General features: G+C 38.4%; 1 protein-coding gene across 22 annotated transcripts in view; it reads left to right on the top strand.

Annotated features, from left to right (window-relative positions):
* The window catches only part of NRXN1 (neurexin 1), a 1,134,455-nt gene that overhangs the window by 529,070 nt on the left and 580,361 nt on the right, over positions 1-25,024 (top strand). For 21 of the 22 annotated variants that reach the window (XM_050753719.1, XM_050753720.1, XM_050753731.1 and 18 more), the window contains 3 exons: positions 2,081-2,203; positions 11,142-11,523; positions 12,753-12,943. The exons of the other annotated variant lie outside the window; for it this stretch is intronic. In XM_050753719.1, the coding sequence (XP_050609676.1) occupies positions 2,081-2,203; positions 11,142-11,523; positions 12,753-12,943 (696 nt within the window). The remainder of the gene's footprint in view (positions 1-2,080; positions 2,204-11,141; positions 11,524-12,752; positions 12,944-25,024) is intronic. 22 annotated transcript variants of the gene reach the window in all.

The following is a 25,024-nucleotide window of genomic DNA, read 5'->3' on the forward strand; positions in this document are numbered from 1 at the left end:
CAAAATATATTTAAAAATGAAAAGAATAGAAGTGAAGCTGCTTCAAAAGCACATATTTCTAACAAAAAAAAATCCCCTGTAAAAATAGCTATAAAATGATATGTTCTCTTTTCAAGGATCAAAATGAAAGATGACCCTTACTGCCAGCAGGATGCTAAGATGCTGCAGAGTTATTAAACACTTCTTTCTTCACTACTGAATTTAGAAAGAGGTTTTTTTTTTTTTTTTTTTTTTTTTTTTTTTTTTTTTTTTTTTTTTTTTCGTCCTGGAACTTGCTTTCAACATTTGATCTCAAAGTATTTTGCAGTTGCTGGACTAGCAGGCTTTCTCTAGTTATTTAGCCATCAATCTCTTAAAACTGTTATATCTAGAATAGTTTTAAATTCGTGTGTCTGGATTTGTAATTTAATTTCTCTAAAGAAACAAAAAGATATAAATAACTGAGGCAATTCATCCTGTAAAATTTACCTCATATCACTGGCTCATTTCTAACCTGAGATATAACAGCCAAGGATACAACACTTGAATTATTAGTAGCACCATAAGAGAGAAATCAATAGGCTGGTGGATAAGCTGTAGTTCTGAAAGCAAACAATGATCTCATGTGGATGGAAAACTCAGGTTTTATTCTACTCAGTTCTCTCTCTCTTACTCGATCTCTCTCGCTCTCCTTTTACTTTTCTTCTTCTCCTTGGCCTGTATCTTTACTTTCTCATATATCCTCCTGTGATCCTTGGGCATTAATTGGTTTTGCTGGCAGAATTTGGTTAAACAAATTGTGAACTCCAATCCTGATTCTCAATCCATTGAAAGCCATGAAACTCAATGATATAATGCCCTTCATTATTTTAATGTACCACCATGTTTCCATACTTAAAAAAAAAAACACCAGGGAAAAAAATCATTACCAAACAATGTATCTTTAATGTTGTTTTTTCTCAATGACTCATAATGTCAGATTAGTAGAAATACTTATTTTTTAAATAAAACTATCCAGTTATATTAGAAGCATTTTCCTTTGCTTTTTTTTTTTTTTTTTTTTTTTTTGAGGTGAGGGATATAGTCTAACTTAATCATTTCAATAATTTCTACCAAACAGCTTTCTGAAATAATATGTCTCTGCTGAGTCCATTTAAATTTCATTTGCGTAGGTTTATATAGATTCACTAGCAGTTATTCACTAGAAGTATAACAAGAAGTTATACTTCTTGCCCACTCACTGCCCACTGGTAATCCCTTGTCCTCTACTGTTGGTTAACATCACTACTTTTCCTTTATGTTCAACAGTTGGCCCATTATTGGCTGTGCCTATTTTTTTTCTTTCCTTTTTTTCAGTCCACTTACTGTGAGTCAATACATATACCTACACTTGCCAGAAGTGCCTCCACCACACACAGAGAGATTTGCGACATACAGGTCAATTAGTTGTAAGGTTTATTTCTATGTTTTTTTTAGACTCAACGTTCCATACATTTAGGAGGCTAAAGAACCTAAGAACTTGTTGAGCACTGTAGGTACCAGGTATAAGAGCAGAATAGCAGCTATCACACAAGATAGTACCTTCTCCCAGAGTCTACTGGAAGACTTATCTCACTGAAAATGATTAGCTTATGAGCTGCAGTCAGATATCTTCTAGAACTCAGAGGTTATGTGATGGCTAGACACTTTGTTCGCAGGAAAGTGGTAACTAAAAATCAGAGAATTTATTTTTAAAATCTGTGTTTAAATTTGGGTGGGTTCCCAGTTCTATATTGACTGTGCCTATTTATGACAGCAGGTTAATTTACTTGTTATAGATCAATACGTAGGGTTAAAGATTCTTAAATGGTCACACCTGAATGTTTATAAATTTGTCATTTTCCTTGCTTGCTATGACTCTAATGGGCTTGAAAATTGGTCCAGCCCACCTCTCTTCTCTCTCTCCTTTCTCTCCCTCCTCTCTCTCTTTCTTCCTCTCTTCTCTCTCTCTACCCTGTCCCTCACCTTCCCCACTTCTTTGTCTCTTTCTCTCACTCTCTGTGAGGTTCATTTGCTTGACTGATTCTGAGGGTCCATAATGACTGTTTGGCATATTCTACAGGCAAAGGTCCCGAGACTCTTTTTGCCGGCTATAACCTCAATGATAACGAGTGGCACACAGTGCGTGTAGTTCGGCGTGGAAAAAGTTTAAAGTTAACGGTGGATGACCAACAGGCCATGACAGGTAAGCACCCCTGTCCCCATTGCCTTTTCCTATGCTAACACTTTTGACTCTCATTTCTTGCGGTGACTTTGCACAGCAAAGCTGGTACGCAACTTGAAGCTTATACACACAATCCATTTTTATTTGATTTTTTCTAGTAACAATTTTATTAAATAAGCAGTCTGTTAAGTGTTTTTCCCCAAAAATGACACGTTTTATGTCATATTATTGGTCCTTTAATAGTGCAAGAAGAATTTATAATATATTTTATTTTTGTGGCCTGATAAATATCTTACTGCCTCATCAAATATTGCAGTCATGTTTAGATGCCAATATCTGTTGAGTTTTTTGTTTTGTTTTGTTTTGTATATGTTTTGGTCAAGAAAAACTGCAAGTTTTATCTTTTAACTTCTAGGTAAGTTGATAGATACACTGGCATACTGTCAGATGGAATGCCTTTTCATTTTAAGCTATAATAGATTATTTTTGGCCATTTATCTTAGTTGGTTAAATTCTAATATTGAGGATGTCAAGTTCAACCCCCATTTTTACATTCCTGAGGTGAGCTGTATGCAGATCCACCCTAGAAACACAGGAAAGCCACAAGGAAGACAAATCCTTGTGCCTTTATTTACTTTGAAGACAACTCCAAGCACATGACCCACTGGGATATTAGCTTCTTTTTCTTTTTTCAGAGAAGATAGCCGTGTTAATTATTCTGGTAAAAAGCACAAAATGGTCCTTGTACAGTGGATATATGTCTGTTCATTCAATTTGAAGGAGGTCCCCATGCCCAGAGAACAGTCAACTGTATCAATGTGGAGATATGACCTATAGGATTTTAAACTTTTGAAAGAATCATTCCTTAGGGAAGGAAGGTAAACAATTTTACAAGGCAGAAGAGTATCAGCCGAAGTTCCATTAGTTTTGGTCTAGGACAGTTCTTTGAAAAGGAATGGATTGTTTTTTAGATCAGCATCCATAGTTTGGACAACGAGGTTTTCTCAAAAGACATGGAAATGAGTATTAGGATCTAAGGTCACATGTAAGAGTTGGGAAGAGGCAGCTTCCAACAGCAAGATCATGCCAGAACTACAACAGAACATTTTTAAGTCTCTGAGTGCCTCCCGAATATTACAGAGTCCTGTGAAGTAGATAGGGCACACATATTCCCATTCTGTAGATGAGATAAGTGGCACTCGAGCAGGATAAGTAAATTGTGTTTTATTGGAATGTGTTACGAGATCTAAGGAGAGAACCTATGTTTGTTTTTTGTTTTGTGTTTTTTGGTTGGTTGGTTTTTGACTTACAGTCCATTGCTTTATATTCGTCAATATCCTAGTAAGTGTATGGCTCTATAGAAAGTATTTTCTTAGACAATGCATGCTATTATAAGGAAAATACACACATACATATAAAACACAGATTATTATGGAGTATGATATGTTACATAGAGTAATGGATGAACTACTGAATGGTTGATGTGAGTACTTTATGGTCTTGGAGTTCAGAAGAGAAGTTGAGGAACTTGGTTTCAGGTATTGTTAAAGCAATTGATAATACTTGATCTAGGCTTTAAAGAAAGGATAATGCAGGAGAGAATTCCACACAAGAAAGAATGATGCTGATGGGGCTAGAGTAATGTTCAGGGAACTAAGAAGCTTTATTTTGCTTCTTGCAAACATATGGCGGTGGGCATGGCTAGAATGGCCTTTTGAGGCCAATGAGTTGATGGTCTAGATGAAGGAGTTCATATTTCGTAGACTTTCAGGAAATTGGAAGTCACTGCATTTAAACTGAAGAGTAAATGGAGAAAATATGTTTTGAGCGAAATTAATTATGTGGTAGTGTTTTAGATGGTCCAGGATGTAAAGTAATAAGTCCTTTACTGCAGTGGATGTACCAGGGATGAAAACCGAAGAATGGTGAAAAACATTTTTTTAAGAAATTTATTTTAGAAAGTTATTTCAAAATAATTTCAAATTTACAAAAAGTTCCAAAAATAATACAAAGAATACCCTTATAGCTTTACTATTGTGAACATTTAAGCCAACTTGTTTTGACATTTGTGCTCTTTCACTGTCTCTTCTCTCTCTCTTTCTTACTTTTCTCTTAGCCAGTTGAGGGTAAGTTACATACACAATGTCCCTTTAACCTGAAATACTTCACCATATATATATATATATTTTTAATGGGAATATCCCCTTATTTAAGAAATAAAAGCCACTGACTTCAGTAAACTTTGCATAGATACAATTTATTTTTCTAATCTGTCATCCATATTCCAGCTTTGTCAGTTGATTCAATGTTATTAATATGCTATAAGCATTTTTCCCCTCCAGCACAGTGTGCAGTCTAGGGCCAGCTATTTTTTTTTTTTTTTAAGTTGTCATGTTTCTTTAGCCTCCTTTAATCCAGAACATTTCCATGAACGTTCTTTGTTTTCATTACATTAACATTGTTGAAGTATATAATCTCTTCCTGTTTTGTATTAATGTAAAGTCACCCAGTTTATGTTTATCTGATGTCTCCTCATGATTGAATGTGTATTTTACATTATTGGATGAAATACTGCTTTGCTGTTGTTATGTCCTCTGTACAGTATCCCATCGGAGCACATGCTGCCCATGTCTTTGGTGATTTAATTTGACCACTAGGTCAACGTGTTGTCCATTTTCTCCATTTTATAATTACCACGATTTGTCCCTTTCAACTAGTAAACTGTCTATGGGGAGATATTAAGACCATGCACATATCCTGTACCTCATCACAATTTTGCCCTAGATTTAGTATCTACTGGAGAGTTTTACTTGATTCAGTCTTTGCACTGAGAGTTACAAAAATTGATTATTTTCAAACTCCAGCACTCCTTCCACATTTACAGTCAATGCTTAGCATTCTGCTGCAAGCAAGGACTCTTCTTCTCTCTCCCTTCTTTCTTTTTTTTAATTGGTCTTTCTTTTCATTTCTCTTTTTTTCTGTCTTCCTCCTTTCCTTTTTTTCTTTTTGTTGTAGACCCACTATTGCTATGTTTTTATAATACTTCATAATTACTCTGTCTTATTATTTTGGTGCCCAAATGTTTTTTTCAATTTTTGCCAGTGTGAATTTCATTAAGTTGGCCTCTATGATCTCATGACATGCCTTCATTTTTTTTTAGTACTTTCTTTTTTTTTTTTCTTTTTCTTTTCTTTTTTCTTTTTTTTTTTTTTTTTTTTTTTTTTTTTTTTTTTTTTTTTCGATATGGAGTCTCGTTCTGTTGCCCAGGCTGGAGTACAGTGGAGTGATCTCAGCTCACTGCAGCCTCTGCCTCCCACGTTCAAGTGATTCTGTTGTCCTAGCCTCCCAAGTAGCTGGGATTACAGGCGTGTGCTACCATGCCCAGCTAATTTTTGTAGAGATGAGGTTTCACCATGTTAGCCAGATAGTCTTGAATTCTTGACCTCAGGTGATCCGCCCATATTGGCCTCCAAAAGTGCTGGGATTACAGGCATGAGCCACCGTGCCTGGCCCTTTTCTTACTTCTTGAAATAACAGGATGTTCCAGTTACAACTTTTATCTACTATACTTCGCCCCTAGAATTAGCCATTTAATTACCATTTATGAGGAATGATATAGATCAAGATTTGGGTGGTAGGTGTCCTCAATGCTACTGGGGTATCTTTGCTTCTTAACCCCTTCAGCAGACAGATAGGAAATGTATTCAAGTATATATACCGACACCCAAACATACATGTAAATGTATGTACACACAGACATATACATTATATGTACACATAAATATACACATACGCACATTTTATAAAGTGTGAGTTTACACACACATACACACATTTTATAAAGTGTGAGTTTACACTGTTACCTTCATACCTACAGCATTGTTTATTTTTCCCATTCCATACTTACATGTGTTTTCGTCCGAGATGAGAATCCTGGCTCCCAGTAATGTCATTTATTCATTTGCTTAATCCAATAATGCATCTAGAATAGTTTCAAAATCGCTTTGCCCATACCACTACAGTCAATAAACCAACTAACAAGTCAGGATTAGTTTATGACTATTTGTCTTATTTCTTCCTAAGACTTAACATCAAATGCTGAGTTATTTTTTAAATAACTTTGGTACATTGTTGATTTTTTTCCTTCCTTCCTTCCTTCATTCCTTCCTTCCTTCCTTCCTTCCTTTTTTGTCAGAGATCTCATGAAAGCCAACAATTCATAAGAATGATTCAGCCTTGATTTACATAGTACATAAAAGGCTTCCAAATGTGGCAATGAAAGCTTTAGATTGAGATTTCTTTCAAATATCCTACTGGCCACTTGAAGCCACCCATAAATCAGAGAAGCAATGGGAGTTTCTTATTAAATTTTACAGCAAGTCAGAAATCACCGAATGAGAAGAATTTTCAAAAGGAAACTACTAGAGACTCCTCATGCAAAGTCCTACATTTTCCCATATCTTTAAGTTTTATAGTAATTCTATTAAGTCAGGTATCTGTGGAACACAGGGCAGTACATATTCAGGCTGTTCTTGGGAATGTTTGCACATCACCTAGGGTCATGAGGATAGTAGTTGCCAGCAGAGAAGCCCAAGGAAGGAGATTTCCTAGGTCGTAGATGACAAGGGGTTGTACGAATTATGTGGAATCCCTAAGTGGAAAGTCACTGGGCTTCAACTCATCATCCAGTCTGTCTAAAAAATTCTAGAATTGTGTTTTTTATATCTCTGTGTGTATGTCCTTTATGGAACAGCGTTCAACATATATCCAGTTACCCAAGCCTGGAAGCCAGGCATCACCATTCCCTTCATTTCTATCATTCTGTACATCATTAGTAAACCCTAGAAATTATATCTGTAAAATTATCTTTTTGTTGATGATTTTCATTTCTACTATAGCTGCCATAGTTCACTATCCAACCTCTTGCACCCATAAAGGGAATAAAAACACACACACACACACACACGAGTCATGGTTAACCCCTGCTTCAAATCCTCCTTAGCTCTGAATATAAGAAGCACTGTGAGAAATCTGGACCCTGGCACTCCCACTCCTTTCAATTCCATGTGAGTCACCAACCTACTTGCTCCCAGTTCCCCAGCCATGCTCTCTAGCTGTTTCTCATCCAGAAGCCTTCCTTCATTTGTCTCCCCTTCCTGGAATCCACCCTTGATTGCCTTTCTCTGATTCTTAGCATAGCTTTCTCTTTTTAATTCTTCAAATCTAGCTTAAATATCAAATTAGGCATCTTCTTCCATTTCACATTAAGCAACACAATACCCCATTCATGAAATTCATAGCATTTCTCTGAGTTTTGTTATTATATATTTAATTACATCCTTACCTCTTTTGTCTGCTTTTCTCCAATAGACCCTGAGTTTGGAGAAAATGGGCCCTTTCTGCTCCTCTCAACACTAGTTCTCCAATACGAAGGCTAGCACCTGACACATATACCACACAATCAGTAATTTTAGGTGAATTAACAAGTGAACATAAGGGAGGGTTATTTTGCTCGACATGAGAAATGTAACCTAACACAGAACACACATTAACCTTGCTATCTATTTTGGTAAAAATATTTGACTTGGAAATATTGAGATTTCTATACAAGCACAGCATCTAGGAAACATGTTTTGGTTGTTGTCTTGTTGGAGATTATTGTCAATCTGCTATACCTTAGGTATTTTGATCAGAGGCATTTTGCTAATTCCAAATTCTCCTTGGGTAGTGCATTTTTAAATGATTAGAACATTAAAATCTTTCCCCTTCAAAGTCTTATAATTTTTTTCTTATTTAATCAACAAATATCTACAGTAGTAGAAGCGGCTATATTACTGATGAGGATTAAACATTGGAGTAAAATCCTGAGAAAAAATAATGTTTTTTAAAGAAGGCAACAATTAGTTAATATTTTCTTAGTCATCAAATAATGGGTTTTGGGAGCTAATTCTCCCCAATGAACAAATATATCTGCCATTACTGCAATTATAATGTTTTTTTTCATGTAACTGGGCCATAGTTGCTTCAATGCTGTTTTACTACCTTTTTATTATTTGTGCTCTCTGTGCATATCCTATTCCTTTGAGAAAGGAAAATAGGTACTGTCTTATTTTTGTTGCTGAACTCCTTAGTCTGGAATTAACTGGTGTTTCCTTTTTTTAGAGCTGCTAAGAACTTGACAACTGGGGGTAATGTTTAATTTCAAGTGTTAGAAATATTTTTTTCAGAATTTTTTTTTACTATTGGTTGTTTCATTAATAGAGCCTTTAAGATGAAACATGGTAATTTCAGAATCAGGGTAGGGTTCACTGAGTTAAGGCTCATATTTTAATGTAGCATCGAATAAAAATCAAGGCAAGGCCCACATGACTTTTTTTTTCTTTTTTTAGACGGAGTTTTGCTCCGTCGCCCAGGCTGGAGAGCAATGGCGCCATCTCGGCTCACTGCAACTTCCGCCTCCCAGGTTCAAGCAATTCTCCTGCCTCAGCCTCCCGAGTAGCTGGCATTACAGGAACCCACTACCATACCTGGCAAATTTTTTTGTATTTTTAGTAAAGACAGAGTTTCACCATGTTGGCCAGGCTGGTCTCAAACTACTGACTTCAGGTGATCCACCTGCCTAGGCCTCCCAAAGTGCTGGGATTACAGGCATGAGCCACCGTGCCTAGCCCATTTTTTAAGCTTCTCATATTCTTCATTGTACTTAGCTTCTTAATTCAATGTTGCTGGTGTCTTTAGAGATTTATATTTGGAAATAATTAAATATTAATTTTATTTGTTACCAAAGAAGTAGATCCCCACAGAACAATATTGAGGTCATTGAACAGGAAGAACTGAGGGAGAAGATAGAAATGGTGTCACAGGAAAAACCAGAACTGGCAAGGATGTAATGGTACTTTTGCATCAGATAGACAATCAGGAGGTATGGTGGTGAGGGTAGGAAGAAACGAAACAATTATTTATGGTGACATTTTTGTTTTAAAAATGTTTGCAGAAAGGGAATCAGAACAAGCCAATGACTGAAAAGAGAACATGCCAAGGATGAGTAGAATGTTGTTTCCAGGATTAAAACTAATAAAGAGTGTTTGAAAATGAAATAGGGTTAAGTACAGTTCAGGGGAGTTTTGTGCATAAATACATGTATAATCATCAAAGACAATTAACCAAATATATAAACAATTTTTCTTGCACAACAAAAAGCATGCCATCGAAATTTTACTTACAGATGTTTCCTTAAAATGCTATCTAATATTTTACTGTCTTGACTATAGAGATGGAAATTTGTCAGACTGGCTGAAGGGGACACACATAGGTGGTTGTTCAGTCTTCACTACCCCTGGAGAAAAGGTTCAATGCATTTTGTCAGGGGCTGATTCTAGGATTAGCTCTAATTAATATTTTCATTAACATGGATGATGGAATGGCTTAACTTGATACATTTTCCAATTATGGCAAATCGGGTGGGGAAGCTAGCACCTGGAAGAACTTGATTACAACATAAGTGAACATTTTTAGTTGCAGAAGAGAGTGACTGACAGTTTATTTAGACAAGAGCAAGATGTTGGGTGTGAACCACTAGTACTGATACAAGTACTTTATATTTATGTTGTGTTGTAATATTTAGAAAACAAGTTCACATCTTTGCTTATTTATCTTACCTTCAACCTTGCAAACAGGTAAAATGATCACTCTGGAGATAAAGACGGGACTAAGTTTGCTATTAATGGGTTTGACAGAGAAATATGGAGGGATAGAAAGAAATGAGGACTGAATGGAATAGTCAATTGCTAAATAAATTTGCATCCAAGCTTCATCCTAGGATGTTTAAAGATTTTTGCCTTGTGGTATGGAGCATGGTGGGCTAATTTTACTGGTATTATCAAAATTGGGCAGGCTTTCAATTAGTGTATTTTGCTCAATTTAGTTATACAAAAATTAAGGACCAAAAAAATGGCATAGGTCCAGAAATCAACACGATTTCTAATGTGTTTAGAAGACTAACGTGAACAAAAACTGTGGCCATTATTGAGCATGAAGAGGGAAAGTGAATAGTATATATTTAACTTCAAACACACTTTCATGTTTCATTACTGGAAGAAAGGGCTGCAACTCTCCACTGTTTCTATTGGGTATAAGGAACTATATAGTCTTTTTTTTTTTTTTTTTTTTCCTGGAAGAACATTTATAAGGAATAACATTACCTAACCATGAAGCTGATATATATCACTTTCTAGTGGGATGCCTGAGAATAATCACTGCCCCTAATGCGTGTCTCTGTGCACCCTCCCTTCTTTCCCTTTTTCCTCCCTCTTTCTTTTACTGTTTCCTCACTCTCTTGCTAATTTGTTTATTTTTCGCCTTTAAAAAATACCATTACCATGCGTGGTGGCTCATGCCTGTAATCCCAGCACTTTGGGAGGCTGAGACAGCTGGATCACGAGGTCCAGAGATTGAGACCATCCTGGCTAACACAGTGAAACCCCGTCTCTACTAAAAATACAAAAAATTAGCCGGGCATGGTGGCGGGCGCCTGTAGTCCCAGCTACTCTGGAGGCTGAGGCAGGAGAATGGTGTGAACCCGGGAGGCGGAGCTTGCAGTGAGCCCAGATCGTGCCACTGCACTCCAGCCTGGGCGACAGAGCGAGACTCCGTCTCAAAAAATATATAAAATAAATAAATAAAATAAAATAAAATAAATTTTAAAATACCATTACTTTTGTTAATGAGGAATTTTTTGTTAAGACTAAAATTTGGACAGATTAAAACCTGTCCTTAGAATGTTTTATTACATAATCCAGGCTTACCTTTTAGCATCATTTAAGTGTTCTTACTATATACAACTGAGTACCAAGGAGGTATTTGGCTCCTTGTATTTTACAATGTGATATTGCTATGAAAGCCTAAAATTGAAAGTGCCTTTCAGATATGGAAAATAATCTCATATTATCTTCTCTTTTAGGTCAAATGGCAGGTGATCATACTAGGCTGGAGTTCCATAACATAGAGACTGGCATCATCACAGAACGACGGTATCTTTCTTCTGTCCCCTCCAACTTCATTGGACACCTGCAGAGCCTGACATTTAATGGAATGGCATACATTGATCTGTGTAAAAATGGCGACATAGATTACTGTGAGCTCAATGCCAGATTTGGCTTCAGGAACATCATAGCAGATCCTGTCACCTTCAAGACCAAATCGAGCTATGTTGCCTTAGCTACCTTGCAAGCCTACACTTCTATGCATCTTTTTTTCCAGTTCAAGACAACATCCCTAGATGGACTAATTCTATATAACAGTGGGGATGGAAATGACTTTATTGTGGTTGAATTAGTTAAAGGGTGAGTACGTGCCTGTTCAATAACAAAGAAATAAAACTGGAAATACGGACATCAGTTTCCAAAAATATACACTAAGAAGAACACACTGGCTCATAAGGCGGGGGGCCGGAGTAGGTGGAGGACAAATAAGAATGCATTTGTTTAAATCACCTCTTAGGTATCTTAAATTAATATGGATTCAGGACAGTTTTTTGCACCTACATTTTCACATACGAGGTACAAAGTACATCAGGCTCTAATTTATGGTAGGCCTTTCATGAATCTTACGATTCAATTGGGCACTTCCTGACTACGCACAGTGTAATTCCACAAAAGCATTGCTACAAGTTTGTAGGATAGTCTAAGCTAAATTAAATAGCCAATTCAATATGCAGATTATTTAAATTTCAAAAAATCCTTTTAACTCAAACTTCATTCTATGTCAGAGTTCCTCAGTGAATTTAGAAAGGAAGATTTATGTAAACTTTCCTTAAAACTGTGAGGAAAATTTAATGTATTTTAATTGATAGGAGCATTTATTCACTCATTCAGCAAATATTATTCCATATTTACAATATGCTACATCACGTGCCATGCACAGATATAAATATATATACTTCTACCACCCTTATGTACATCTCAGATTTCTACCACCCCGAGTCACACCCACACACACCAACACACAATCCTAGGGTTTGTAGATGAACACATAAATAGAAAAGAAAAGCACTGTGACATGTTTCTTGAGATGATCACATGCAAAGGCTCAGGAGAGTCTTCAGGGAAATTAGAAAAACGTGTGGAGCAGGGAGTGGCTGTTTGATCTGGTTGTCGAAGGATGAGTACACATTCCCTATACTCAAACAGGGAATTGAGATAGAGGAGAAAAGCAGGTGCAAGAATGAGAAGAATGGCCATTTCAGTGGTTAGAAAAGGATGGAGGGAATTATGGAAATAGGAAATGTGTGGTGAAAGAGATTACTTTCCAAATTCATAAAGTTAAATGTAGACTATGATTTTAAAAATAATTTTCACCATTTCCTTTAGTGAAGACACTTAATAATCCTCCTTGCTGAAACAGAATAATGTTTGTTACCTTCCTGATAGCTGAGTTTCTATGTAATTCATTGTCATGACTTCTAGTAAGGATGGAACCACTTTTAAAAAAAAAATCTCCATTTGTAATATCTACTTTAGCTTCATCAAAATTTAAAAAGTGATGGCACTTTCCCCTTTCATTTTTTTCCCAGGTACTTACATTACGTGTTTGATTTGGGAAATGGTGCTAACCTCATCAAAGGAAGCTCAAATAAACCTCTCAATGACAATCAGTGGCACAATGTGATGATATCAAGGGACACCAGCAACCTCCACACTGTAAAGATTGACACAAAAATCACAACGCAAATCACCGCCGGAGCCAGGAACTTAGACCTCAAGAGTAAGTGCATGTTAAGTCCGAGTAGCCAGCCTTGCACCTCACGGTCTCCCTTCACATGGGAAATCCTTTGCTTAGGAGTGTGTTTGTACCTTCTGCAAAGACTGACCAGAATTTCATTTTCAGCACATAATTAATAATACAACACACAAGTCTCTGCTCCCCTTTAATGTGGTAGGAACCTATGTATTTTTAATAACAGCTCAAAAAATGCCGCACCTAAGAAAGCATGCATGATTAAAATGTAAAAAGTTAGAAAAATATAATACTAGTCTGGCTATTAAAAAGGCATTTGTAAGTTACTTAAGTCCCAATAGTTTTCAACTGATTTGGAGTCAGGGAACCACATATATAGGAGCTTATTCTAGAGCTTATTAATTTTCTTTCCTTGGTAAGGTTTCCTAGATACTGTCAGACTCCCTGACCGACAGGAGTTGAGCCTGGCTTAGATACCCTGTGTCTACAACAGTGAATTCTATCCCCCATCCCAACACACACACACACACACACACACACACACACACACACACACACACGGGAATGCTTCTTTCACCAGCTGCTAAGAAAGTCTTAACATACTTTTCTCTTCCTTATTGATACTTCATTTCTCAAATGTACGTGACAAAATGCTGAGAAAACATGTCAATAATAGAAGAGAAATGACTGAAGTTTCTATTTGAATCACACTTTGTGATTCACTAAGAATATATGTGTGTATCCCATCTCCTTTAACACTACAACAGGCATTCCAGAAGGTGTTATTAGCATGTTATTCTCAATGTAGAAAATCTGAGGTTTGAATGACTTGCCCAGGGATAAAACAACACCAACACCCTCCCCCAACCCCATGGATTCTTTGCTCTATCCTGATGCATCACAAAGCCCCACAGATGTCATTGCAGGCATAATTTTTCTTGGAAAGAGTTGCTCATTTTATTGATGGGATCTTTCCCTTTGATTCAAAAGGTAGATACATTGGGGAGGGGAGTTAGGAAAATGGAAAGATAAAATTTAACTTTTTTTTTTTTTTTTTTTTGAGACAGGAGAGTCTTGCTCTGTCACCCAGGCTGGAGTGCAGTGGCAGAATCTCAGCTCACTTCAACCTCTGCCTCCCGGGTTCAAGCAATTCTCCTGCCTCAGCCTCTGAAGTAGCTGGGATTACAGGAGCCCGCCACCACGCCTGGCTAATTTTGTATTTTTAGTAGAGACGGGTTTTTGCCATGTTGGTCAGGCTGCTCTCGAACTCCTGACCTCAGGTGATCTGCCCGCCTCGGCCTCCCAAAATGCTACGATTACAGGTGTGAGCCACTGCACCCAGCCTCAACAGAACTCTTTCTAGAGAAAAATGCTCTTTCTAAATAAGGTGAAAGGAGAAAGAAAAGTGTTTCACTTTCTGTAATTGCAGAATATATTTTGAATCCTGGGACTTCATTTGTTCAACACATACAATGTGTAGGAATGGTCATCTCCCTTCTTTCACAGTGGGCTTCTCGTTAACTTCAAAGAGATCTTATTTGTACCCACAAATCTAATAGCTTGGCTCAAAAAATAAAATGAAATTCAAAGAAGTGCTTCTTACAGGCCAAACCTTTCTCTTTATTCTCTCTGGTTGAAGTGCTTTTTCTTCTGTACTTTTCATGTGCCCCTCCCTGTTTAGCACAGTGAGCTCAGGTGGTAATTGTCAAAAGAAAGGGAGAGATTGTAAAATTCAGTGTGTTGACCAAGCCACCAAAGCTAAAGCAAAAAGTGCCCTGTTTGTGTAGGTGAGACATCAGTAAGTATAAGTGAACTTCTCGGGAAATTAGGGATACTCTGTTGGAGATTAAAATGGCTAAAAAAAAGCAGTTCATAATTGGTTGAAGTATGTGCTATGCACATACACATGGAGGGTTCAGAGAAGCAATGCTAAACAATGGATTGTATTTCTTCAGATAGTTAGGACACTGTCTCCTGAGAAGTAAATATCCGCGTATTGTTCATTAACAAATGGAAATGAAGGTAATAGGAGATTGTAGTCCAGGATTCCTTCTGGTGGGGGTACTTAACACATCTAAGTACTTCAGAGTTAATTTTTATTAAAGCATTAAATGATGCATGACTCTGAAGATAAAACAGGCTTTGCCCATAATAAAGAAAAAAACACTTTATGAATTTAAAAATGGCATATTACATAATATTAAGATATATAGTCATGAACTCACTGTACTTGTGTTTTTTAAAAAAGCATAATTAAAATTTCTTGTGAATTTCCCATGTGAAGGGGCTAATCATTAGTATAGAATAATACCTTCTGCGTTGTGGAAAAGTAAGAGCAAGTTTCTAAAATGAGTCCAAGTTTGGGCTGATAAATTGGGTGTGTGATCCAATGGCAACAGTCATCCCCTGTTGCCTCTTATCATGTGCACCATCAGCTAGAGGGAGTTTGAGGACAGCCTGCTGTGGGACCTGATGTCTCTTGTCTCCCATCATCACCACTTTGGGTAAGTGTGGCTGTGGGCGTTGGCCAGAGCATGAGTATTTACGGAGCATTGACTTAGGAAAGAGCACAACAGGGTTTCTGCAATGGAAAGCTCTCTGTCTCTAGGAGAACACTAGCATTGAAGGAGCACTTGTAGGACAGAGAAGGACAGGATGCTGTGGAGCTGTAGTGGGGCATTGAAACGAAGCTGGGATCACCTGGAAAGCTTTTTTTGTGGCAGTAATGCCTGAGGGATGTTTGAAGGGTGAGTAAGAGCAACAAGGCATTGTTTCTTTTTTCCACCTGGATGGCTACTGGATTTTAGAGGGGTTTATTCATAAAGGAGAACTTCTACATGAACTCTTTGCGCAGACATAGACAGCAGCGTTTTCTTTGCATACTAATCACGTAGCATTGAGCTGCAGGAAAAATAAAGTTGATTTATTTTGGTCAATAGATTGTATTCTTAAAGAATTAAAGAAAACATCAGATTTACTCTCCACCCTGCTGAAAGTCATTGCAACTATCTTTGGTGCTTCTCAAAGGAAGGTCAGCCAATTTTAACTACATGAGAATCATGCAGTGATGTTTGTGAAGTGCAGATTTCTGGATCCTATCTGACACCAACCAAGGCAATAATCATTTGAGAGAGATGTGCAGAAAACAACAGGCATCTTTTTTTTTTTTTTTTTTTTTTTTTTTTTTTTTAAGTGCATTGACTGATAGAGATGCCATGTGCTACAGAGTCCTGAAATAATGCAAGATCTATGTTGAGGCCAAATTTAACTCACTTTTAAATTTTTGTATAAATACTGGTTTTGCTTTTATTTCAGAATTTTACTGTTTTTTGTTTGTTTTGCCAGTCCTGGACTGAAGTCACATTATTGGCTGGTTAGGATTATTGGGAGAATTTTTTTTTTTTTTTATCCTCCTTATGTTTTACTATACCTTAAAAAGACACTAGAGGGCAGCAGAAGGCCACAAAACGTGCTACAGAGGACCCGGGAGTTGGGGAAACCTCAACCTGCTCCATTTGCAAGGGGAAGTAGAATTTCTTTTGTTTTCAGACATCTAAATTTCCACAGTTGGCTTTTATAGTGATGCATGCTTTTGTCCATAGCTCTGTTTCATTATAGGAACAGGACTTTAGTGTAGAACTTTGAAAACTGGGGCCCATGTATTTCATTCTCCACCTTGACCCCAATAGAGACGATCAGAAATGGGCAGGAGTCTAATGATCTTTCTCTCAGAAGATAAATACCACGCAGCTGACCTTGTTCAGCTTATCTTTCCTGACACCGCTCGATTCTCAGGGGGTTGTGTGTCTCTCCCTGCTGATACAGTTTTGCTTTCATCTTTATTTCCCAGCTGTTTGTGTTCTATTCCCTCTGGTTATTATGTACAAGCAGTAACATGCAATGAAAGGAGCAGCAGAAATTTGCTCTCTGGAATGATTTCCTAGCCTAGCTTTGTATTCATTTCAGGATTTCTGAGCCCTGCCTCCTTTGGAGAGATAAAGGGTTGGTGCTATTCCTCTTTATGTTCCTTCTCTTGTTCCTGTATTTGGCAAATTTGTATGTCAGGATGTGCATATATATGGAAGGGAGCTAATATTTATTAAATATCTACTAAATGCTAAATAGATTTAACTGAGGTTATTGTATTTAATCCTTGCAATTACCTAGGGATTTAAATTGAGGTCAGTCTTGCTCATTCATTAATCTAGTTGAAGAGAAAAATAGGGAGGAAGAATTGCTTTTGGCCCCCACTTTCAATGAGTACCCTTATTTAAGGCATTACCTAAGTTTATCCTTCAGCAAATTGAGGATATATAGTTTACTTGATGGGGGAAAATTAGATTCCCAGCTGTGTAGCATAGAGCGCCCTCAGGTGGCCGCCTAGCAAAACTATGTAAAACTGAGTACAGTGATTTATTTATGGGCCACATCTAGGTCAGCCCAGAGGGCACTTTGTTCTTTCTTCCTCCTCTATTCTCTCTCTCAAACCCAAAATTCCTTCAAGGGTTTTGAGCTCTGGCATTGTCTTCTGATCTTGCCCCTTTTCCTTCTTACCACGATCACCACCCATTTGTCTCCTCCTCAACATTCCTCCTATTCCTCCTTAAATCTCACCCTGAAGGGAACTGTCTGCCATTGTTCATCCTACTACCAAGCCACTTAAAGGTCCCCGAATCAGAAACAACTCAACAGGGACTTTCTTTTCAAATATACTCAATCTCTAAGCAAAATTTGAAGATAAATACTATTCTTGCTCTTTTCTTCTTGATCTCTGACCAGTCGCTATTACTCAGCTCCCTGCCTTCTCCAATCCTGAATAAAACACATATCCCCTCCATTTTATACCGTTTCATGTTGCTACTTGACAAATCTTTACTGCAGTCATTCAGTAAACCAGATTCTGTTCAAAGTCATAATCACGTTTAAACATGCCTAGGCTTTGTAGATTCACCACACATGACATCTGACAGCCCACCTGTCTTGGCCAGATACTTTGTTTCAATAGAAAATATTCATGGAAGAGTGATGTTGAGCTTAGCCGTAGAGCAGGATACAGCACCGGAAATGGAGGGAAGGTTCTGCGGTTCTGCTGTCCTGTGGTTAGGCCACCTTTATTAGTTTTTGTTGTTGTTGTTTGGGGGTTATCAGTATTGTGTGTGTGTGTGTGGTTTCTTTTTAGTCTATAAGAGAAAGAGATTTATTCACATTATTTCCATTTGTAGGAGATTATTTTAAGGATCCTGTAGGAAGTAAGAGAGACAAGAAACCCTTTCAGCTGTTGAACAACGAGGCCACACAGAGGATAACAACTGTGTTCTTGGAGTCATACCGGGATCTCAAGAGCCATCCTCTTGGTTGTTCCCTTGGATACACATGCTCACTGCTCCCTAATCCATTGCCCCACCAGGACAGCAGTGCAGCCACCCTCGCTCTATTCTGTTTGCTGGCACTGCTGTGAGATGGCTTCTCTCTGCCTCCTGGCTTCTTCCACTCTTGGCTTCTTCTGTCTCGTGGCTTCCACCTATGGCTTTTGTTCCTGTGTATGTTTCCACTTCTGTCCACTCACCGCTTCATCTCACTTTCCAGTTCCCCCCAATACAGGATTTCATACCATGTGTGGACCTGGGTCTAGGCTATAACTTCATAAGCTTTTGCCCTGCTGCTACTGGCCAGGCTCGCTTCTTTAGTCCAATTAGCTGTGAACACAGAGGTAGCTTTTTGAACTTGAAAGGGAAGAGAAGGAGGCTGTGTGTTGGAAGGCCATCTGTAACTGCTGAGAAAGGAGCAAGGTAATTTTCTCATTTTGAAGGGCCCTGAATGCCATGCTGAAGATGGGAAGGGTGAAATTAAAGGATTTTGAGCAGCAGAGGAGAGTTCACAATACTCGTTAGAATTATTCCTTTGGCTTCAGTGGGATGGATGAGCCAAGGCTCAGGAAAAAGACACCACTTTGGAGGCAATTGCCATCGTATAGAACAAAGACAATAAGGTTCTGAGTATGTAGAAATAAGACTTGACATTGTTACTCCTTTCCTTACACGAGAATTATAGAGCAATTACTTGAAAGACAGGTAGAGATGTGAAACTACTGTTTCTCTTCTGCCACATCCATTGAATCCCCGGGTTTTGCAGAATTCATCTCAATCTATTCTCTTTACTGTAAAGCCTTTGTCAGTGTGTTTTAATCCTACCTTAAGGGGGTGGGAAGTTGAGAGTAGGATTAAAACATTCCCTTCCCATGCGGTTATTCCCTTCCCATGCAATTATCTGGGACTTGCCATCCAACAGTTGGTTTGGAAGTTCTTCTCTCTGCTTCCCTGTGGTTCTTGACCCAGTTCACAGTATTTCAGCAGAGTTTAAATTGTTTATTCTCTACTAAAATCATTTAAAAAAAAATCCTTCACCCATTTTACTTGTTTCTGAATTTCTCTGACATTAACTACGAGTTGTCTATATTTAGTTTTATCAACTCCCTCCAACAATATTATTTGAAATTTCTCTTCCCACCATTAGAATCATACGAACTGAGGAACTATAAGTGATCTTGGAGATTGTCTGGTCTGACCAATTCCTTTTACATATGAGAGAAATATGCTCCACAGACATTGGCCTGCACAGCTATCCCAGTTTCACACTTCTTTACCATAGCTCAGAAGACACAAGTTGTGTTGCTCATATCAATCTCAATCGACTGCTAGTGACAACCTGCAGCAACACACTGAAAAGAAATCTGCAGCTTTACGTGGATTCATTGTTGGAGATGATTGGTGTGATCAGTCAGAGACCCGAGATAGAGACTGGTAGTGAGAGGGCCACCTGGGGACTCTGCTTTTGGTGAAACTTTAAAGGTGCCAACCCGTCCCATTTGCAGATGCATAAAGCCCTGGGGCTGGTTTCTTCTCACCCAGTGCACTGGCTGAACTCTGACAGCCACAGGCCTTGGCTTCCATGCTTAGAACAGCCACAGGGAGGTTGTGCACAGGCACAAATAGCTGTCTTCAGCTTTTCCCACAGCCAAGTGTGGGCTACTGGAAAGTTCAATCCTATGCCCAGATGCCTTTCATGACACGCTGACAGTTTACCATGTCCCACCACCAGCACGGTGGTGATTAGATCAATTATGTCATTTATGCATGCCTATATGTCCTCGAGGTGGTGACATTTGTGTCATGGAGAAGCAAGTACCTGCAAGTGCTGAGAGCTGAGTTCTCAAGAGTCAGGTGATGGCTCACAAGACCTCAGCCTCATCCAGAGATGAGCCTTCGCTGCAGGTCCCTCTTTAGGGAATGCCAGGAGTGGTGCTGTGTTGTCTTCTTAGAATTCGAGCTTCTTGGTCAAGAGCTCTTTGTCAGCCATCTGAGAAGGCAGATATCTGACAATATCTCTCTCATGCAAGTAGGATTTAAATCTTCAGGGTTTTCCTGGCTCTGAGACCTCCCTCTTTTTGTTGAAGGGAGACTTATACAAAAGTCTTTGGAGTTCAGGTAGCATAAAACCATTGAGACTGACAAGTGATGGGGAAAGGGACAGGGTATAGCAGTCAAGGAACCCACGGACAAGAACAGAGAAAGATCAACGCTGGGCTTCATAAAAGGCATATTCAGGAAAGCTCTTAGCGATAAGTCAGTGTTGCAGCCTCACTTGGTCCCCACTGGGGCTGTGAGCTGCCTCCGATCGGCTGCCCAAGGAGCATTCCCTTGTTGCTGTCCCTCTCTGCACACTAGTTTTCTCTGCTTTTGTAAACATTGGTAAATACGGCCTTCTCAGACCTGGCTTTTCACCCCTGATCAACTCAAATACCCAAGAAAGATTCATTGAAGTGTAGCAGTTCTAGTGCCAAATTCTTGGAAGAGGACATTTGATCGAGACAGATGTCCTCCCTGTGCCAGGATGAGGAAATAAGAGACAGAGTCACATTATACAAATATGAATTTACTGGATTTGTTTAAAGAAATATTGGGATAGGCTACTTGGGTTATAAATGAAGATATGAAAAGCTCAAAAAGTGTGATTTTTAACCTGCTGTGCAAGAATTAAGGGATTGGGTTTGCCTTGCTCTGGAGTAGGGGGTGAGGATAGGGCTTAAATTCTTCAAGGTGGTAGAATACTAGGTGCTAGGTGATACTCAAATATTTAGATGGTGAAACTCATAAATGCTCGAGTGAGCAGCATTTGTTTTTGGGTGGAGACAGAGACTTTGTTTATATATAGGAAGTACATGAGATAGCAAAGCCAAGCAACAGTCAGAGGTTCCCAGGAATTCACAGGAAATGCCAGGAGAAGGAGGACTCTAGATTTTTACCTTCTGTGCAATTGCGAGGGTACTAACCAGAATCATCTAGATCTATAATGGACATAGGGGCCCAGGCTGACATCTGGGCAATGTTACAATTGTTTACTATAGATCCTAAAAGGGAATGTCACCGTTATTTTCGGGCAGTTGTCTCATCTAGTTGGATTTCAGGAATAACGCAGCCCCTGCCCTGTTTCAGCATGACCCAGAAGAAAGCCAGCTTCCATCCCATATACCGTCCAATTCCTCTTGAGCCATGGGTCAACATGGAAGTCGACTTGAAAGTTGGGTGGGCTTAAAACAAAGTTGCTGCCCCCACGGTAGAGAAGCTCAAAAGCTAAATCTGCCATCTTTACCGAAACAGGAAAGTGCATTTTTAATGGCATCGCGCTGTTGTGGCTCTATATTTTCATGCACTAGAGGGCACTTCCAGTGCTCCTCAGGAACCACATTAGGTCAACCAGTGTTCCCCATTGACATCACGTGAATGTGGTTTTCTGTGTCCATTCTTAAAAGTGGCCCCTGTTTGGCCTTTGAAATTAATTATTTTGGTTGTTCTTAAGGACAATACAAAAAGCATATAGCATTATAATTAATAACATAGTCTTTGAGGTCAGAAAGACCTGGGTGAAATAGCATCTCTACCATTTCTTTTGTGTATTTCCTTAGGCAGGGCATATCACTATCACCATCATCATCATAATCATCCTCATCTACATTTACTAGGCATCAGGTGAGAGAGCTACATATATTTTCTCTTTAATTTTTGTGGCAAACTGGTGAAATTGCTATACTTATCGCCATGTAACAGGTGATGAAACTAACACAAGGCTTAGGGAGGTTAAGCATCTCACCAGAACAATAATGATAGTAATACTAAATAGAAATTATTTTAATCATTTCTAAGGGCTTGTCATATCTCATGTACTGTTATAAATATTTGCACATGGTATCTTATCTCAATTAATTCCCAGAAGAATACACAGGGTTTGTCAGTGTATTCTTTGATGCTCACGGGTTTATAAAAAGGACTAGGAGGGCTTGTAAGACTCATTTGGATCTGACAGGTGTCGGAAATATTTAGACCAATTTCCCATAACTTCCCTAGTACAGCAGAGCCCATTTAACATCTCAAGTTTATTAGAGGTTGGCTAGTATGATGTTAGTTATCAATATTCCTAACCTATCTGTGGGAAGTTCTCTCCTCTCTCTCCCCACCTCACGCCCCACTCACACTCCACTACCCACAATACACACACTCCTTAGGCTTCTCATCGCTGGCTTCCCCTTAGAGTCCTGGGACTGTAAAAAGAATTCAAACACTATAAGGGCCTGTACTAATGTACCATTATTTCTATAACACAACAGCCCTTTGACAGTTAAAAATTTTAACATGTGTAGTTCCCTGTATTTTTTGTGAAACCCAACGAACTAAGTTTCCCAAAATGATGTCCAAAATGACATTAAATGTCTTTTGGCTGTGACATGTGTGAATCACACACATCACTAGAGTGGTATTGTAGAAAACTGAGTGTTTTCATGAGAAAAACTATCTCATAGCTTGGGTCTGTCTTTATTCTCTATTCAAAGATATAATAAATTACCTTCGTTACTGTCACTGTCATCCTCATTATTATCAATTATGTCATTTATGCATGCCTATATGTCATGCATCATGTTAAGGGCTTATATGTGCAAGGATTACATTAAATAAGCATGATGTCCTAATATGGTCAAGCTATAATATCTTTTTTTTTTTTTTTTTTTTTTTTTTTAACCTCAACCCATCACTTTAAAATGTATTGTGTTAAGGTATTTGTACCATGTACTGATTTAGAATAAATGTTTGGGTTCACTTTTAAGATAATTATATAATAATTTTATATTATGAAATATAGCATTCATTAAAATTACAAACTGCCAATCTGAGTTACTAATCAAAGCTCAAAATTGAGGCTCCACTCTGCTTTGGTCAGTCACTGGCAGTAGGGGAAACGGCGAGTTCAGCTACTGCCTTTTCCTGCAGTTATCTTTTTACAGTTTTTTGACACGGCACATCAACTGATGCTGGGGCTCTGGATCTGGCAGATCCCTTGAATTTCCTCTCCTGGTGCATTCTTGGGTTCATCCAAGGCTTTTCTGTTGGACCTTCCAACCTTAATCCCTGTGTAGGGGGATGCTTCTGCTCCTTCCTCACAGACTCTTACCACATGGGGCTGCCCTGTGTCTGGGCAGCCCTGCCTGGCTTGCTGTCATGCACATGGGGCCCACCGTGGCCCATGAGGAGATTCCATGGATCCTTTGTCCCCCCAACCTTGGAAGTGCACCCTATTCCCAATGCTTTCATTTCCATTCCATTCCATCTCAAGCTCTTTAAAGTTTTCTCAGCATGTCAGGTGCCAGTTCTGCATCCCCCAACAGTCGGGAACACAAAGCAAGTGCTCCAGGAGACCCTTCTCTGAGACCTGCCTTGCTAGGCTTGGAGCTAGAATGTAGGAGCACAAACTCACTGCCTAGTAAGAGCTGCTTCAAAAAATATTCTCAGATATCGTTCCTTCCCATTTCTGACCCATTTTATTATTATTATTTCCTTGATGTAGCTGAGGGGTTCAAGGGCCTTAGAACCAGTATTTTACCTGGTCCTTTATAAATGTTGAATCTGGGTGTCTGTCTCATTCTCACATTGTCTGATATTGACTGTGTTGGCACTTCAGTCAGAAATTCAATTTTAGTATTCTGTTTTACACATACGGTCTCTTAATCCTCACAACAATTAGATCAATGAATTATTAGTGCCCCCATTTTACAGATGAGATAATGGAGACTTGGAAGGTTTAAGTGAGTTATTCATTCTCACATAGCACCAAGCGATAGAAACAGAATTTGAACCCAGGTCTATGGCAGTATTGAAATGCTGCCATCTATATTTGCCAAAATATTTGAAAGGATTACTTCTGAATATCTAGAGAGAAAATCTAACATTTATTTTAATCTTGAGGGGAAATATCATAAAATAAAACACTTTCTATTCCATAAAAAATCTTAATCAAACTTCTACTTTTCTACTACATTGTATAACATTGAAAATTCCACTTCTGGTAGTTGCAAAGGAACTGGATATTTCTACTTTACTTTCTATATGTTCTCTTCTCCCCTATGCCTTGCATAGCATCTATATATTGGTTCTATCTTCTTAGCTCCTGAAGTCCTCCTCAAACAATACAACTAACAACTTTAATTGCTATGTGTCCTTTATATGTATTCTGCAGAACATTTGCATTTATAGGTATGTAGAACAGGCTTTGGCAAATCTAGTACTTGGTTGGGTGATTGGGGGTTGGCCTATCAATCAATCATTGGCTGGTGCAAACAGGCTACTTGCAGACTCATTCAGCTCTCAAAGCCAGTAATTTCCTTAGCCTTTAGGAAAAGTTCCTTACACTTCCCTGATCTGGAGGAGGGATCCCTGCTTTTAAGTATCTGCATTTCTCCTTAAGAATAGTTTATGTTGCAAGAACAAAGTGTTTGGAGACCTAAGTTAGGGAATTACACTATAGCAACTGGATGTGGTGACCTTATTGATATTAATAATATTCCATCTTTGGAGCACAGAAGGAATTCTTTTTTAGGAAAAAAAATACAGAAATGTTCAGATACTTAAGGAAAAACAAGAGTGTGATTTGACTCCAGGAAGTTCATAATATTTTAAAAGCTCTTTAGCAATGTTTGTAAATTTTTTTGTGTATGCTTTATACTACTTTGTCCTTTCAAGCTACACAGAAAACCACTGGTAGCGATAACCTTTTTTTATCCTG

Source organism: Macaca thibetana, chromosome 13 (genome assembly GCF_024542745.1).
Source record: "Macaca thibetana thibetana isolate TM-01 chromosome 13, ASM2454274v1, whole genome shotgun sequence".
Taxonomy (NCBI): Eukaryota; Metazoa; Chordata; class Mammalia; order Primates; family Cercopithecidae; genus Macaca; species Macaca thibetana.